Source organism: Penicillium verrucosum (genome assembly GCF_028828655.1).
Source record: "Penicillium verrucosum strain IBT 35672 chromosome Unknown utg000002l_segment0_segment0, whole genome shotgun sequence".
NCBI lineage: Eukaryota > Fungi > Ascomycota > Eurotiomycetes > Eurotiales > Aspergillaceae > Penicillium > Penicillium verrucosum.
Window position 1 is genome coordinate 2,372,062 of NW_026643211.1, and position 16,694 is coordinate 2,388,755.

Here is a 16,694-nt window from a genome sequence, read left to right on the forward strand (position 1 = left end):
ATGCGTACTTACGACGACGCCTTCAGCGGCCAGAAGATCTACCCTGGCAAGGTGCGTTTGCAATTCCCGTCGCCGCTTTTGGGAGGAATTTGTGTGCGAGGGAACAACGGCATCATGGATTCGACATTCACACTTCGATATTTCAATACCGTCACAATTGTCGCTCTCCGTGCTAGCCGAACCGCCGCACATGAATTCCGTCGCCTTTTTATTGCTGCTGGAGGCTAATCTTTGATCTTCAATGTTTTAGGGCAAGCTGTTCGTCCGTGGCGACAGCAAGATCTTCCGCTTCCAGCGTGGAAAGTCCGAGTCCCTTTTCCTTCAGCGCAAGAACCCCCGCCGCATCGCATGGACTGTTCTCTTCCGTCGCCAGCACCGCAAGGGTATCTCTGAGGTCGGTCGCCCCTCCCCTTGGATTATTGTTAGATTGTGTGGAGGGACAAAAGGCCGAATCGAATGGTGACGCAAACCACGATACGGAGCAAGAGGAGGAATTATCACGTCACCACCATGATTCAGGTCAAATGATGGAAAATGCGACTACAGATTACTAACCGGGTTATCTTTTTGGATATATAGGAGGTCGCCAAGAAGCGCACCCGCCGTGTTGTCAAGAACCAGCGTGGCATCGTTGGTGCTTCCCTCGATGTGATCAAGGAGCGCCGCTCCCAGCGCCCCGAGGCCCGTGAGGCTGCTCGCAAGCAGGCCATCAAGGACGCCAAGGAGAAGAAGGCTGCTTCCGCCAGCGCCAAGAAGGCTGAGAAGGCCAAGACCGCCGCCGCCAAGGGCGGTGCTCAGCGCATCCAGAGCAAGCAGGGTGCTAAGGGCTCTGCTCCCAAGGTCGCCGCCAAGTCCCGCTAAATTTCTTTATGAAATAGTTGGGAATGGAGGTGTTGGGATAGGAGCAGCGCTGTGACGGTTGCGATATGATGGAACTTACGGGCATCGGAGCTGGAGTACTGTCTGTGAGGACTGGCCTTGGGCCTTGACCTTGTTTCTGGAAATACTTTATGCAATACAATTTCATGCAGAAAAATGGGAACAAAGGAATCAAAAAAATGAATCCCCATGCGAGTATTAAAATTATGTTCTTATCCAACCTCCAGCAATGGAACGATTCTTGCTTTTCCCTCGAGATACCATGTCTGCCAGCCCTACTCATGAGTGGTTGCGTAGGTATCTCTGTCGGATCTTGTCAACGAAGTAGTCCAGATCCGGCCTCCCGATCTACAACTGAATCTCTTGTTTTGTTTTTTGTTTTGTTTTGTTCTGGTCTGACATTAGATAAATGAGGAATATCCACTTGTGTACATAGCCTCTTTCTGGCATCTTTAGAGTGGCTGGAATGAATCTAAGCTGTTAATGTTACCGTCACGTGCCCCTCAGTTGGCTTTGACCACGGAGTCAATGGATCATCTCTACATCACAGCAACTTGTTAAACTGAACCTTTCCATTCTTGAGCAGACGATGATCTTCCAAGTTGAATATCTGACCCGTATAACTATTCTGAGATTAAAGTGAGACTCCTGCCCCTTCTCCAGCCCCGATCTCCATCTTCTCAATTCGTTGCTAAGGAGAACGCATGCTTGTCCTGAATCCTTAAAAATGACTCCCCGAAAAAGAGCCCCTCAAGTGGCGAGAGTCGAGCAGATAAGAAACCCCGAACACGGAGCTCACCAGCTACGCAACAATTGCCGCCTGGCCCGGCATGCCCGGGTGAAGTGAAGACTCGTGATCGTGGCGCACTGTCCAAGCTCCCTCCAGGGTCTGACATCTTCGAGGCCTTTACTAAGGTCAGAGCAGCCAAACATCTCACATATGAGGAAGCATTTCTCAAGCTCCTGGCAACTTTTGATATCCCGCTATCCACACTATCACAAACGACCAAGACACTGGACATATCCTTTTCAAACGCTAGCTACCAACAGATTGCACCATACGTGTGGCTTGACCCCAATGGTGGAGGTCGCGACATGTCGCCCCTAGATGTCTGCCGATCTAGGATCCCTACCGACTTATTTCGTGACATCACACGTGATGTTGAAGATGCCTTAACACAGTACGGTCCCATTGATGCTCATGAAAACGAGGAAGCCAGATCCCGTTTCATCTCCTCCCTTTTCAGCCGCATTGTTTGCCTGTTTAATAGCATTGTCGTGAACAAGCCAGGGACCCTGCTAGAGAGTGAGTTCACTCGGCGAGGCCGAATCGAGCACCACTTTATCTCACTCGACACTGTGAGCATCGTTTTCGTCGAAGTGGAAAAGATCTTAACAGTGGGAAAAAGCAGACTTGATATGAAGGCCCAGGTTCTTGCCGAGTGTGCAGCGTGTGACTACGCCAACTTGAAGCAGGGGCACTGGGTGCCTATACTTGCTATCCTCTGTGATGGTAACAACTTCGAGTTCCTTGTTTACGACTCGGCAGATAAGGCCATATACTCATCAGGCCGAATGACAGGGATTGTAGCAGATGAGCGAGGTGACCATGTTGATCTCCTTATCTCTACTAAAAAAACCTGCGAATACCTCTTCGACTGGTTCATTATGGGCTATATTAATAGCCTTCAGTCCTTCGGGCACGTGTCCTTAAATGGGTCGCGCGTGACGAAACGAGAGTCTACTGGGCAGTGGGAAAGTGCCCTTGCCGCTGCTAACACTGCGCACTGGTATCTGAGAGGGGCGGCAGAAGCCGCCAAGAAGGCAAAGTTGAGGGATGCTGAGGCTATGGCAAGCCATGGTGTGGAACAGTTAAAGCTGAGTGTGTCTCTGATCCCATGCCAGCCACCCTACGAGAAAAACATTGAAATTGTATGGGATGGCATTAAGCCTCTGGAAGAGGCCTTCAGCTCTACGATACAATATTACTAATTCAAATTCGCCCTAAATTCAATTTAGATATAATTTAGATATAATTTAGATTCAATTCAGATTCAATTCAGATTCAATTCAGATTCAATTCAGATTCAATTCAGATTCAATTCAGATTCAATTTAGTTTAGAAGTCCCTATACCTATATAGTGAATCCTATATTATACGTACTATGATAAAAGGCTTCTTCCGTCTAAGAAGGGGGTAAAATCCGATTGCTATATACGATAATATTCCTAGGCATACTACTAAAGAGACTCTTCGAGGAGCTTAGGGCTATTATAATAGAATAGCCTACCTTTTTACCTGATTTAAACCCCATTAAGAAGGCATAGAACTAGATAGTATAGGGATTAGCACTTTCCTTTTCCTTTATCGAAGCTCCGTGGTATGGTTTAGGAGGCCTAGGATACTATGCCGGAGGAATCCCTATCTGATCTGATTGATAGTATGCTATTGAGGTGCTATGTAGTGATTGCTAACTAACTAGTTACTAATAGGGGACCTACAATAACTATTTAACTATAACTACTAAGATACTAAGATACTAAGATACTAAGATACTAAGAAATTGAGAGTTAAGAGTTGAGAGTTGAGAGTTAGGAGTGCAAAGAGCCCTATTTTTTTAAAAAAAACTAATATAGTATTAGTTTGTAAGAATACTAACTAACTATATAAAACACTACGCTAATTGTGCACTAGTAAAATTGAGTAGAGATGGGTGAATCTTTGTAGGGTGCGTAGATGTGCGTCTTGGGCTTCGAGCTAACTAACACCCCAATATTCTTGAACATACAACTTGAACAAATAGACTAAATCAATTGAAATCGTTACAGTGGCAGTTATCTGGTCATATGACCATCTAGCCGGCCTCTACTCCTCATTTATATCCAAACGGCACAGCACACCGACGTAACGAGCTGCGCCTGACTTCCCAACACGCTTCTTAGACCAGTGCGCGGGTTCCCAACGAGCTGTCCACTTGGCTCACAAGCTGACGACTTACCGGGCCCAGTGCCTGCCTTTCTTAGACGACTTTGACAGTGATGTCACCGCTCGTCTGAACCTACTCCTTTCCCACATAGTCGGCCCAGCAAGCTCAGGTAGAAATTCGTAGGCAAGTTTCACATCCTGGAACGCGTTAGGCGTCCCGCATACAAACTGGACCTTCCAGGTTCCTGGCTACAGATGGGGATTCACCCGGCCATCAACCCATAGGGGAGACAACCAGTTAAAATCCATAACCCAACATTCGACGAACGGTGGACACCACGTCTCTAGACCACCTTTTACCGTTATATTAGCGGCTAAATAGCTAGTCACATAAATAGCTATAACATAGCCAGCCTCTACTCCTCATATTTATATCCAGCCAGCTACAGGTAGACAAAATTATCTTCATTACTGATTCCAACACATCCTATAGTGTAACAGACATGCACAGTTTTCATATCTAGGTCCCCATCGCCGCAATGCATTAGTTTCAAGTCTCAAGAAAGCAAAGACAATACAGACAACATCAATAGTGCTACAAGGTAAAGACGGGGATCACCGCAATGGCAGAAGCACCGTCATCATGATAATGGTTGGTAGACCATGCACTCCCCAGCCCTGGGACTTTCAGTGCGCAATTCAGTCGCCAGTAGTGGAGGGGCAGGTTCAAAATGCTACACAAATGCCCCAATTGCTCCTTGCCATGTGCCGAGGGCCATGCTAATCACGATGGATTAGTGTCATGTGCAGCTCCGTTCTCTCAAATGCAACGATCGCGTGGTTTGCGCAAGTTCCTCTCGTGGACAACGGTGCTTCCCCGAAGCCTCGACGGAATAACGGACCCAAATTATAACAACCGGCGTCAACCGGCGTTAACCAAAAAGAAAAAAATACATGGATTAAGAAACGATCAGTAATAATGCGCCATCTCGAGGCCAGCTCGCTTGAAGCCACACTTGACGTAGAAACCCTCATTGACTTCGGAGCAGTCAAGAATGCTCTGTAAACGAGTCAGCAATGAACAGTGATACAGAGCTAGAACCATAGACATAAGGAATAGTTAAGAACACATACCTTGTAACAGCCAACCTGCGCAGCAACGTAATCCAAAGCCTGGATAATTCTCAAGCCCAGCTTCTTGCCCTGCTGATTCTTCTCAACGGCAATGTCTTCAATGTGACCAACCATACCGAGCGAATGAATGAACTTGCGCTCAACGATCAGACTGCCAGTTCCGACGACTCGGTCCGCACCATCGCAGACCACGAGCATGTAGTACTCATCATTGCGCGAGGTGATCCAATCGTACCGCTGGTTCCACGCCTCCTCGGTGATGTCGCCAACAGTTGTCAGCACGCGCAACACGTCCAGGTAGCCGCGGTTGTAGTCTGAGCGCCGCATAGGCCGGATGGTGTAGTCTGCTGGCAGGAGAGAGATCACTTCGGGGGAAATGAGGGTGGAGGGGAAGAGGGGACCGTCGGTGACGGGATCGACTGCGGCGTCCACTGGGGTGACGGTTGAGCTCATGATTGGCTTCGTGGCTTCGGGAATTATGTTGTTTGCAAGGGCGTGTGCGGTCATTTTTGTGGTGAGAGTAGGAGGGTGGAGGTGTTGAAGAGATTGAGGGTCGAGTGCGGGTTGTTTATCAGGGGTCGGGGGTCGCAAGGGAGATCGGTGAACTTGGATTTGGCAAGTTAATTTGTTGGAGTGAAATTTAGTATGTTTGTGTGTAATTGAGGAGAGATACAAGAGTTTCGATGTGAAAAAGAAGAAGTTTTCAAGCTGAGAAATAAGTACTCCGTAGTTACTCGACTTTCAAGGGTTCAGGTACGGCCCTGCAGGTGAGACACCGCCACTAAGGGGGGCTTTTCTATAAATACTCTCCATACCAAGGGACCACTAGTAGATTCTTTTTTTGTTTCTCACAGGTCTTTTTTAGTATAATCTCTTCTTATTTTTGCATTGGAAATTCCTAAGGTTATTGAAGTATACATATTTATATTAGAATGATCTCAACAACTCCGATTCACAAGTGTTCTCGATCGGCGCTATTTATAACACCAAAAGAATATCTCCAACATAAAAAACTGTATTATATCACAACACAAGGTGATTAAACATAATATTCCTTTCATTGTACATGTCCTATCGGAAATGGTCTATAATATCACAGGACAGCATTGCTGTTCATTTATTTCAACTCCTTGGGAGCCAGCATCAGCTCGGGGCGGACATACTGGTCGAACTCCTCGGAGCTGAGAGCCTTGAGCTCCATAGCGCTCTCCTTCAGAGTAAGGTTCTTCTTGTGAGCGTTCTTGGCCACCTTGGAGGCCATGTCGTAACCAATGACAGGGTTCAGGCAAGTCACGAGCATCAGACTATCATACAGTTAGAATTTGCCATCAAAAAGTAAGGGGGGTGAGCGGTTTAAGCGCATACCTCTCGTTAAGAAGGGAGTTAATCCGTGACTCGTTAGCCTGTAGACCGTCCACCAGGTGGGAACGGAAGCTGTTCATGCCATCAGAGAGGATGCGCACGCTGTGGAGCAGGTTGGCGATCATCACGGGCTTGAAGACGTTAAGCTCGAACTGGCCGTTCATACCACCGATGGTGGCAGCGACGTGGTTACCCATAACCTGGGCGCAGACCATGGTGAGGGACTCGCACTGGGTAGGGTTGACCTTTCCGGGCATGATAGAAGAGCCGGGCTCGTTCTCGGGCAGGCTCAGCTCGCCCAGGCCACAACGAGGGCCGGAGCCCAGGTAGCGCACATCCTGGGCAATCTTGAACAGGGAGGCGGCCAGGGTGTTCAGGGAACCAGAGGCCTCGATGATGGAATCGTGAGCAGCCAGAACCTCGAACTTGTTGGGGGCGGTCTTGAACTCGGTGCCGGTCAACTTGGTGATCTCGGCAGCGACGGCCTCGTCGAAGCCTTTGAAGGTGTTGAGGCCAGTGCCGACAGCAGTACCACCCTGAGCCAAGAAGCGCAGGTGGGGAATAGTAGCCTGGACACGCTCGATGTTACGGTCGAGCTGGGCGACGTAGCCAGAGAACTCCTGGCCAAGAGTAAGAGGAGTAGCGTCCTGCAAGTGGGTACGGCCAATCTTGATGATGTGCTCGAACTTGTCGACCTTCACCTGGAGGGCATCGCGGAGGCCCTTGAGCGAAGGCAGAAGGGACTGCTCGAGCTCGACAACGGCAGCGATGTGCATAACGGTGGGGAAGGAGTCGTTGGAGGAGGCGGACATATTAACGTGGTCGTTGGGGTGAACGGGCTTCTTGGATCCCATGGTACCACCGAGGATCTCAATGGCACGGTTGGAGATGACCTCGTTAGAGTTCATGTTGGACTGGGTGCCGGAACCAGTCTGCCAGACGACCAAAGGGAAATGGTCCAGCAGCCTACCGTCAGCGACCTCAGCGGCGGCCTGCTTGATAGCCTCACCAATCTTGGGGTCTTATGCAAGTCAATAACATAGCGACATCTAATTTCCGCAAGAGCTTCACATACCGAGGCCGTACTTCATGTTCACTTCGGCGGCAGCACCCTTCAAGATACCAAAGGCCTTGACCACCGGGGCAGGCATGCGGTCCTGGGGCTGGTTGATGTCGAAGTTGCCGAGGGAGCTGTATCCATCAGCGACCTTGTTCTTGTTTTCCATTGTAACGTATCGATTTGACGGGGGCGTCTTACCGCTGGGTTTGCGCACCCCAGTACTTGTCTCCAGGGACCTATTGAGATAAATCATTAGTTCTATACGGCACCATTGCTATGTCAACAATCACTCACCTGGATTTCACCAAAGGCATCACTCTCAGTGCGAGCGTCAACAGACTAGATCACACGCATCAGTTTATCTGAATTCGTTTGTCCGCGCTCTCAAGACAGCATACCATTCTGACGGTAGTTCCAAAGGCTCGCTTGTTGGAGAAAGTGTTCAAAGATTGAAGGCGGGGGAACTGAGCAAATTGACGGGTATTAGAGCTCAGAGACCGGGTAGCAAAGGGCGACAACACGGTGCGAGCTGCGGGGGTGGCTCTGGCCGCATGTGTCAAGGTGGCCATAGAGCGCACCGCGGCTCGGGAGGAAGTGGGATTCATTATGTGACAATTGGGTTGTACCAAAGAAGTTATACAAAGGCTCACACCAAGCTTCTGTTTCTCTTCTTTTATGGGAAGTGAAATCAAGGGTCTCCTTTAAAAGAAAAGTCTCAAATTTGAAGCTCAACTCTCCGAGTCCCCAGCCGAAATTTCCCGGTATCGGCAGGACCAAAGGGAGACGGGTTGTTCAGTAGTGATTTGTGTAATATTTGGTAATATTCAGTAATATCTGGTATCCGGTATCCGTACTTATGGGTATTTATTTTATGTACAGGTTGAACTCCCATCCCTTAAAAGCTGCTGCTTCATTGTTGCAATCACCTTCTCGTTATATCGCTGACCTCCCTCCAGAATTCCATCAAGTTTAGCAACCAAATGTGGAGCACCTGCAATTCGGTCTATCTCTACAGATACCTCAGCAGCTTGAAGCTTAGCTGCATACGCCTCTCCTTCATCGCGTAGCGGATCCAATTCCGCTGTAGACACCAACGCAGGGGCCAAGTTCTGAAAATTTGGTGCAAGAATGGGCGATATCTTCCAATCCTAGACAAATTAGCACCACATTTACAATCAGTTCATGTCCGAACTTACCTCGTTAGACTCCGCCGGTCGAGGAACTCCTAGAAATTGTCGATGGAAATATGCCATGCGCGCTGCTGGTAGGGCTGGCGCAAACTCCATTTCCCGGTATGATTCGTAGGGACAACCTTCGCGGTCAAACTCACCTTCAGGGGTGAAGACACGGTGCAAGTCTGTCACCGGCACGGTCAAGATTTGCAAGCGCAGGGGAATGTTTGCATCACGGCAAAGATGGCTGATGACGGCCGAAAGTTGACCTCCAGCTGATGCACCTCCCACTGCGAACCTATCAGGGTCCAGATAAAACTCAGTTGCTTTGTGAGAGCGAATCTAGATGTTGTCTCGTCAGCACTTGGTTCTCTCAAGCAAGGTGGTCTTAGCCCCGGAGATTCCTACCCAATTGAAGGCAGTCCAACAATCATTCACAGGAATAGGATATTTATGCTCGGGGGCCAGTCGGTAATCCACGTCAAATGCGACGAGGTCCCCGTTAAGACCATGAACAACTCTCTTGCAGAAATCGTGGTCGTCGGCTAGTCCACCAAACACCCACCCACCACCATGGAAGTTGACATAGGCTGCTCTCCTCTTCGGCTGACCCTGGTCGTCAAGCTGGGGTGCTAGCTCAAATATCCGTATGGTAATTTCACCACCATCGACAGGACACTTCTGTTCTGTGATGCGGAAAATATCAGGACCGGGAGCTCGGCCATATGAAATGGTATAACGGGCAGGGTTCTTGCGGAACTCTTCAATCGGGATCTCATGTGTATGCAGTCGCCCTGCATTATATGCATTATAGTATGCGACGTAGGTTGGATCATACCGAGGGAGCAGCTCCGGGGGATGCTATTGTGAAGTGGCTGGAGGATGGTTGGAACCCGAAACTTTTGCAATGCAGAATGACCACCTGCTACGGATTGAGAGGCCATATTAGTATCCAAAGGAATACACACTATCTAATGTACTTGATGGATTGTTTGAAGAATGGGGTACGGAAGAGGATGTGGTTTGGAGCAGGCATCGAAGTCCATGTAGTACAGATCGCGGGGTCAGTTGGATAGTTACATACAATGTACATCACTACATGTGTATGTACCAACTTCGGTCTATATCCCCTAGGTAGGTATGCACATAATGTCCGAGTCAGGATCCTCCGAGTGGTTTGTGTAGCAAAGTCCCGAGTTCAAGTGTATTTATCCTCCTCGACTGCAGCTCAATGTATGTCAAAATAATAGATTGAAACAGTAGCTCGACGAAATCGGATAAGTTGTGGCTAGCCAATTAGTCCTCTCCTTTCGATATCCTTGGTTCGCCCTGTTCAAGTACATTTCCTAGGTGTTCATCTTGATATAACCGGACAGATGAAGCACACCATATAATAAAAGATTTAGCCATGACTAGGCTTTTCTATATTGGAATCTTAATAGAAGCATTAAGAGTGTTTATCTATTTATCCCAAGGGAGCAGGGGAGGAGCCATATAACACAATTTATAGATGTTGTTGTAAAACAAGTAAAAGGATGGAAAGTCGATGTATAGTATCTCCCCACTATATATCGCTGCGTGGCCGTCTCTTCCAAGTATTCTCAACAACACACCACGAGCTATCACCCACCCACCTTGAATGGCGTACTACACAAGCAGAACTCACATATTTATCCTTTTGAAAAACGTTCATAATCCGCGTCAGCAGACATCCGATGACGTTGCATACTAATTTGTCTAGAGTTTAATAATCCTTCAAGATGAGGTCAATAACCTATATCCAAGGCTGCTCATCAACCAGCACATCCCCAAACTAGAAGGGTATTGACGGCTATCCCTTTCTTTGAATCAAACGAAGATGAAGGCATTGCAAGTTGTGTTCCAAGCATCCGTGGACCCCGGAATCCGCTACTAAGCGGGACTTCCCGCGGGGCAAAAAAGACGGCGATGTCGGGTTGACTCAGCGGGCGATTCTAAAGTTTTGATCTTTACTGACTTATATACGCCGCGGCCTCGCCACATCTTGCCCTAAAAGTGATCGCAGGAATCCCAATTGCAGCGTACATACATCACAATGAGCAAAATAGACACCCGTCTGAACGTCTCCCCGGTGCCTCCGGACGAGATCTTTGCTCTGAACGGGGCCTACGCCGTCGATCCCCACCCGCAAAAGGTTAGCTTGGGCGTGGGTGTCTACCGGACAGACGATGGAAAGCCATGGCCCCTTCCCACCGTGCAGAAGGCCGAGAAGGAGCTGGTGGTAGACGACGACCTCTTCCGTCACGAATACACTGCGATCGAGGGCGATGTGCCTTTCCTAGGAATCGCGCGGGATCTGATGTTCGGATTTGAGGGCAAGCAGGGCGAAAACGAAGCAAAGGCACGCATTGGTTCTGTGCAGACCGTTGCTGGTACCGGTGCTAACCATCTCGGCGCCCTGTTCCTTGCCCACCACATGAAGCCTCCCACCGTGTGGCTGTCCAACCCATCTTGGGCCAATCATCAAACCATTTGGGAGCTGGCCGGTGTGCCCCGGAAGACATACCCGTACTACCATGCCGCAACCCGGTCATTCGACTTCGAGGGCATGATGTCCTCCCTTGAGTCCGAGGCACAGGAAGGCGATGTTGTGCTACTGCACGCCTGCGCGCACAACCCCACCGGCCTGGATCCCAACAAGGAGCAGTGGGTTGCCATTGCTGACCTTTGCGAGCGCAAGAAGCTCTTCCCCTTCTTCGACTCGGCCTACCAGGGCTTCGCGTCGGGCTCTGTCGAGGAGGACGCTTGGGCCGTCCGTTACTTCTTCAACAACAAGCCGGACATGGAGATGTGTGTAGCACAGAGTTTCTCCAAGAACTTCGGTCTGTACGGCCAGCGCGTTGGTGCGTTCCACTACTGCACCAACCGCGCCTCAACCACCATACGCGACATCGTTGTGAACAACCTATGCCACCTGATCCGCGGCGAGTTCTCCATGGGCCCGCGTGTTGGCTGCAGCATCGTCAAGAAGGTTCTTACTAGCGAGGAGCTTACTGCCGACTGGCACCAGGACTTGCAGGTTATGAGTTCGCGCATCAAGGCCATGCGCAAGGCTCTATACAGTGAGCTAGTCCGTCTACAGACACCCGGCACTTGGGAGCACATCATCCAGCAGGTAAGCTATCTGGATTTTACTATGTGTAACATACTATTTACTAATTTTTTATTAGAACGGCATGTTCTCCTACACCGGTCTTTCCCCCAAGCAAGTCTACGCCTTGAAGGACAAATACCACATTTACCTGCTCAAGTCAGGCCGTGCATCTATCAGCGGCCGTAAGTACCCCAAATCATGCATACTCATAAACACGAGCTGACATTGTGCACAGTGAGCCAAAAGAACGTCGCCTACGTCGCACAGGCGATTGACGATGTTATTCGCAATGAGAACTAAATTCGAAACGAGTCCCAACTGGATTTGTTTTGAACTTCATTTTGTTTAGGCTTCCTCGACGTGCATTTTGGTCTCTCAAAAGGGGCTGAGCTTTTTTTGCCGACTACTACTGATTTTGCATCTGGCGGGCCCATCTGATTTACGACGTTTCATGATAGAATTCCAATTTAGAGACCCATAGCCATACGTGCAATTTTGGTGTTCTTACCTACAATATCTCATCTAGGCAGTCTCCAAATTTCTATATAGGCAAACCGAATCAATCGAGTCAGTGAACAAGGCTGCATTAGGTAAATCAAATTGCGTACTGTACACATAACAGCGAACACGAAACACGAGAAAGAAAAATGAGAAGTCAAAGTCGGAGCACGTTCGTAAGAATCCTATGGGTTGTCCGCTTAAGTGAAGAGACATGCCACTAACCACAACGAGGTAAAACTGTACTGGATAAAGTCGTAGACGCTGGTCGACAAGGGGGAAAAAAGCAGGGTAGGGATGTCAAGAGATTGACCGTGAAGCAAGGATAGAGCAGGGTAGATCATCAGAGAGCCATTCAGAGAGGCACTTCGTTGAAGTCACCCTCGCCCTCTTTGCCTTTGCCCTTTGCGCCTCCGAGATTTGCTGATTCGGAGTCATCCTCGGGCCTGTTCTGTGGAAGTGTCTGTTCCTTCTCTGTCTCTTCATGGCTCTCCTCTGCGGCTTCGGCTTCAGGCTCCTCGTCCTTCGCCTCTGGAATAGGTGCTGCTTCTGCCTCCCCATTCCGAACAGGCTCATTTGAATCCTCGGCTTCATCTTTGGGCGGGGGTGGAGGAGGCGGGAGGTCATCTTCTCCATCTTGTGATTCAACCTCCTGTGTCTGTGTCTGCGCCTGGAGTTGGCCACTCGTCTCACCCCCAGGGAATGGAGTCAGAGGAGGCTCCTCGGGCACCTGCTCTGGTGCAGGGCTTCGTTGGGGCTGAGCGCTGAGTCTTCCTTGGTTTGCACTTGTCGCAGTCGAAAGAGTAGAGGTGGTACGCTGGTGGGACGAGCCGTGGATCACGCCCAGTTGACGGGCCTTGGGGTCTGCATTGAGATAGTAGCCACGTACACCGGCAATGGTGCCCTCTGTCTCACAAGCATCCACCCACTCCGGAACCACGACAGGAATATTCATCTCCACAGCTTTCTCCCACTGCGCGCCCCGTCCTTCTGTGCAGACGAAGTGAGTGGTGTCGATACGGACCGAGTCGATCATCTTGCCTCCAATGCGGTCCAATGCAGCACCGAGAGCCTCCTTCTGCTGCGGATCGAGGATACCCGTTGTGACAGTGATACCGGAGAGATCAGTCATTTTGTGTGTGCGACACGTCAGCTTCTCCGACTGGTAGGTGCCAGCGGTGGTCCGTAGGACCAGATGGAAAGAGTACTCGGAGTGAATGGCCAGGCCGCTGATTTTTGTGCTGCGTGTCTCAAGCGGGCGGGGTATCGAGCCGGCCTTGGAGCCATTGCGGTAGAGGGAGAGTGATTTCAGGGATGCAGTGGCTAGGTCGATTGGGTCCCACTCGAGAACGAGTGAGGTCTGGGTTGCATTTCGTAGGCGCAGAATCGGTGGCGACGGGGCCTTGACTCCATACGTATTTAGGATTCGCTTCTGGAGGGATTGGAAAGCAGTTGCGCTCGCTGCTTCGGCGGCATGGTTGCGCGAAACAGTGATATCAACAATGCTGCCTGAGCTAATGTTGTTCGGGAGGAGGACTGAGGGGAATTCAATCTGCGCGGAGATTTGTCAGTAAAATGCGTCTGTTTGTTATTGATGTTCCAGTAGAATTGTATGTCGTCGATGCCTGGGGAGTAGGGAGTAGGCGACCAGGGGTTTGAACTTACGAGTCGATTGTCTTGGGTGAGGAGCACTGCGACACCCGCGTCTACCTTGCCAACTGTCAAAGAAACCAGCATAGCGAGGATTAAAGAAGGGGAGGTTTAGGATAAGTGGTGGTTGTTGTCAAGTGAATCTTTAGCCTAGACCCCCGGGTCGTTGATTCCGCCAGATCGGCATTTAGCGAGATATGTACGGGGGCCAAGATACTCGCGCTTCTATATTTACTTCTGTACCTCGAAGTCAACAACGAACAATTATTTTCAAAATGGAGGGTATAATGAATGGAATGAATAAGAGTTGAGATAACTTGAATCTCAGATGCAAACTAATTTCCCCAAAACGCCATAATCGCGATGTCGTCCAGATGATGCACGGTAATATAGTCCAACGGTCGACTGCTAGTATACAAGATGTTATGATAATATAGTACATTGAATTGCAAAGGGTCGCCCAATTTGCCCTGGCTTCACCTTTGCAGTGTGGCTCATCGACAATAGGTCATTTCCGTGGTGACTTATGTTCCAGAAGCAAGGAGATTAGATGATCTGCATCCTTTTGGACCGTCTCGAAGTTCTGAGCCACACACGGCGGCTGAACGTAGATGTCCATGGTTCCCGACAAATTTCTCTTCCGCAAAGGAGACTCAGAAACGAGCGGTTTCCCCATCTTATCCAATCCTTGCCGCCTCAGAGCCTGCTCGATAGCAATTCGCACTCGGCGTGCGCACCAGGAGCGAACCACCCGCTTGCTTTGCTGGAGTGATGACACCGAGACTCGCCACCATAATGTGTTTCTTTCACGATGTGCGCAGAGATCGACAATTTTGGGCCGGATCGGATGGGTATGGGAATTCACGTAGCGTGCAGCAACAGGAGGGGTGTTGCATCTAGGCCAATACCGAAGCACCAGGCTGCTCGTAGATGTGCCAAACTTCGTCGCCATGATAAATAAAAGGGCTATCGGTGGTTGTGAAGGTATGCTGGTTTGGACTGTGAGATATAAGGAGAGTCGTAGCACATTGATATCATGTCGGATTGGACTCCACAGAATATTCAACAGAGCCCGCGAGAGCCTATGAAGACTTCGGAGGAACAATCGAAGGTTCAGAATACAGCTTCAGAGAGATATCATCGAGTCAACAAGAAGAGTTTCACGAATGTATTGTGAATGTACTCGGGAGGCGCCAAATCTTCGGAGATTGCGGGTCTCGTGCTTGCTTGTCAGGATGGCCGCACGGAGGGCAAGACAGCTGTAATTGAAACGAATATTCAGACTCTTAGCAGATCTGACAGCACCGTATATTGCAAAGCCTCAGGGAATTCCTCAGAAATGCCCCTGCAAAACTTCCGAGCTTGACATTGTTTCTTTCTCGCCACTCTTTTTCTGCCAATCGAAGACCAGGCGGTCAAATCTACCCCAAAATTAGGCACCAAGGCAGAAATTTACAGTAAGCGGGGGCAAAATCACTGACGCCACTGGGCAGCTAGTGCCTGATTACATAAGAAAAAAGATTTGAATACCGTGCACAGAACCCCCACCTCCTTCTTTCTTCCACTCTCCCTTCCCTAATCAACTTCGATTAGGACTCTTCAGATCTTCATTGATCTACAGAAAAAAATCGACAACAGAGAGACTTGACCAGGTGAAGGTCAGCACAAACCGCTATGCCCAAGAATAAGGGAAAGGTAAGCGCGCAAAATATCCAGCCCCTCCTGTTGATGATAATTTCCTCGCCACATCCACCGTCTCCTAGTCAAGGGTAGCCACCTACCCTCGACGTGACTTCTTGGACTCGTGGAAGGGTTTTCGCTTTTAAGCCACCGATATTACTTTATGTGACATATTCTAACAACCAAGTATAGGGCGGTAAGAACCGTCGTCGCGGAAAGAACGAGAACGACAATGAGAAGCGTGAACTTGTCTTCAAGGAGGAGGGCCAGGAGTATGCCCAGGTCGTGAAGATGCTGGGCAACGGTCGCCTAGAGGCACTCTGCTTCGACGGCGAGAAGCGTCTGGCCCACATTCGTGGCAAGCTTCGCAAGAAGGTCTGGATCAACCAGGGTGATATCATTCTTCTCTCGCTCCGTGACTACCAGGACGAGAAAGGTGATGTTATCATGAAGTACACTGCCGACGAGGCCCGTTCTCTTAAGGCCTACGGTGAGCTGCCCGAGCACGCCAAGATCAACGAGACCGATACCTACGGTGGTGAAGGCCTGGACGACAACGTCGAGTTCGACGAGGACCGCGAAAGCGAGGACGAGAAGGAGATCGATGTCGACGAGCTCTAAGCTCATCCCCTGCTACCCCCAGAGTTCGATGCTCTGCCCTGCAAGAATACCCCGGATACATTCCTCCTCGGTATTCTCCATGTTCGCCAAATCCCTCTCCTCCTACTCGCCACCGTTGGCACAGTGTCGTCGCGCTCATATGCTCCGAAACTGCCTTTGACTACTTGCCACGCGAGGTACTTTCAACATCCGATTCCCTCTGTACATTCGTTCGAACGGACCAAGAGCATCAATCACCTCAGCCTACGACGCTGCTCCTCACCTCGGCTTGCATGACGATAGGGACACCCTTTCATTCTGGCGCTACTGCGACAACCTTTACGGGCTTGAAGCCATCGAACAGAGGACAACCCTCGGTGTTTGTCAATTGGCGATTTTGGATTTGCCAAGGTTGATCGATCCTCGATACCATTTTCGTCCTTTTTGCAAATATCTTGGGATCATGACAGAGACTAAACATGATTGCTTCGCACACATCATGAACCTGTGTGCTTGTTTTCCTGCATTGCATTGCATGCGGTGTGTTCACTCTGCTCAGCCTCGACTTGCTTTTCTTTCGTTCTTTTATGATAGAGTCAT

The 16,694-nt window shown here is 49.6% G+C and overlaps 9 protein-coding genes across 9 annotated transcripts; 4 read left to right on the top strand and 5 right to left on the bottom strand.

Annotated features, from left to right (window-relative positions):
* On the top strand, positions 1–861 carry N7516_006547 (60S ribosomal protein eL24; the record flags this gene model as incomplete). The annotated part of the gene is made up of 3 exons (XM_057219267.1): positions 1–51; positions 251–394; positions 580–861. 3 exons carry the CDS (start codon positions 1–3, stop codon positions 859–861), a joined length of 477 nt encoding a protein of 158 aa, XP_057073358.1.
* Positions 862–1,468: 607 nt separating this feature from the next.
* Positions 1,469–2,807, top strand: N7516_006548 (uncharacterized protein; the record flags this gene model as incomplete). Its single annotated transcript, XM_057219268.1, has 3 exons — positions 1,469–1,496; positions 1,682–2,740; positions 2,785–2,807. The coding sequence occupies 3 exons, from the start codon at positions 1,469–1,471 to the stop codon at positions 2,805–2,807; spliced, it is 1,110 nt and encodes a 369-aa protein (XP_057073359.1).
* Positions 2,808–4,775: 1,968 nt separating this feature from the next.
* On the bottom strand, positions 4,776–5,446 carry gup1 (glucosamine 6-phosphate N-acetyltransferase; the record flags this gene model as incomplete). Its single annotated transcript, XM_057219269.1, has 2 exons — positions 4,776–4,865; positions 4,940–5,446. The coding sequence occupies 2 exons, from the start codon at positions 5,444–5,446 to the stop codon at positions 4,776–4,778; spliced, it is 597 nt and encodes a 198-aa protein (XP_057073360.1).
* A 558-nt stretch (positions 5,447–6,004) lies between these two features.
* On the bottom strand, positions 6,005–8,023 carry N7516_006550 (class II fumarate hydratase). Its single transcript, XM_057219270.1, has 6 exons — positions 7,760–8,023; positions 7,656–7,700; positions 7,560–7,597; positions 7,377–7,492; positions 6,305–7,322; positions 6,005–6,243 (listed from the first exon to the last, which is right to left on the bottom strand). Exons 1-6 carry the CDS (start codon positions 7,964–7,966, stop codon positions 6,057–6,059), a joined length of 1,611 nt encoding a protein of 536 aa, XP_057073361.1. The 5' UTR covers positions 7,967–8,023; the 3' UTR covers positions 6,005–6,056.
* A 207-nt stretch (positions 8,024–8,230) lies between these two features.
* N7516_006551 (alpha/beta hydrolase) lies at positions 8,231–9,477 on the bottom strand (the record flags this gene model as incomplete). The annotated part of the gene is made up of 4 exons (XM_057219271.1): positions 8,231–8,509; positions 8,558–8,875; positions 8,942–9,327; positions 9,372–9,477. The coding sequence occupies 4 exons, from the start codon at positions 9,475–9,477 to the stop codon at positions 8,231–8,233; spliced, it is 1,089 nt and encodes a 362-aa protein (XP_057073362.1).
* Positions 9,478–10,607: 1,130 nt separating this feature from the next.
* N7516_006552 (putative aspartate transaminase) lies at positions 10,608–11,966 on the top strand (the record flags this gene model as incomplete). Its single annotated transcript, XM_057219272.1, has 3 exons — positions 10,608–11,687; positions 11,743–11,848; positions 11,902–11,966. 3 exons carry the CDS (start codon positions 10,608–10,610, stop codon positions 11,964–11,966), a joined length of 1,251 nt encoding a protein of 416 aa, XP_057073363.1.
* A 553-nt stretch (positions 11,967–12,519) lies between these two features.
* Positions 12,520–13,901, bottom strand: N7516_006553 (putative chitin biosynthesis protein (Chs5); the record flags this gene model as incomplete). The annotated part of the gene is made up of 2 exons (XM_057219273.1): positions 12,520–13,716; positions 13,830–13,901. The coding sequence occupies 2 exons, from the start codon at positions 13,899–13,901 to the stop codon at positions 12,520–12,522; spliced, it is 1,269 nt and encodes a 422-aa protein (XP_057073364.1).
* A 421-nt stretch (positions 13,902–14,322) lies between these two features.
* N7516_006554 (uncharacterized protein) lies at positions 14,323–14,766 on the bottom strand (the record flags this gene model as incomplete). Its single annotated transcript, XM_057219274.1, has 1 exon — positions 14,323–14,766. The coding sequence occupies one exon, from the start codon at positions 14,764–14,766 to the stop codon at positions 14,323–14,325; it is 444 nt and encodes a 147-aa protein (XP_057073365.1).
* A 722-nt stretch (positions 14,767–15,488) lies between these two features.
* On the top strand, positions 15,489–16,115 carry N7516_006555 (translation initiation complex factor eIF1A; the record flags this gene model as incomplete). Its single annotated transcript, XM_057219275.1, has 2 exons — positions 15,489–15,509; positions 15,687–16,115. 2 exons carry the CDS (start codon positions 15,489–15,491, stop codon positions 16,113–16,115), a joined length of 450 nt encoding a protein of 149 aa, XP_057073366.1.
* Positions 16,116–16,694: the final 579 nt, after the last annotated feature.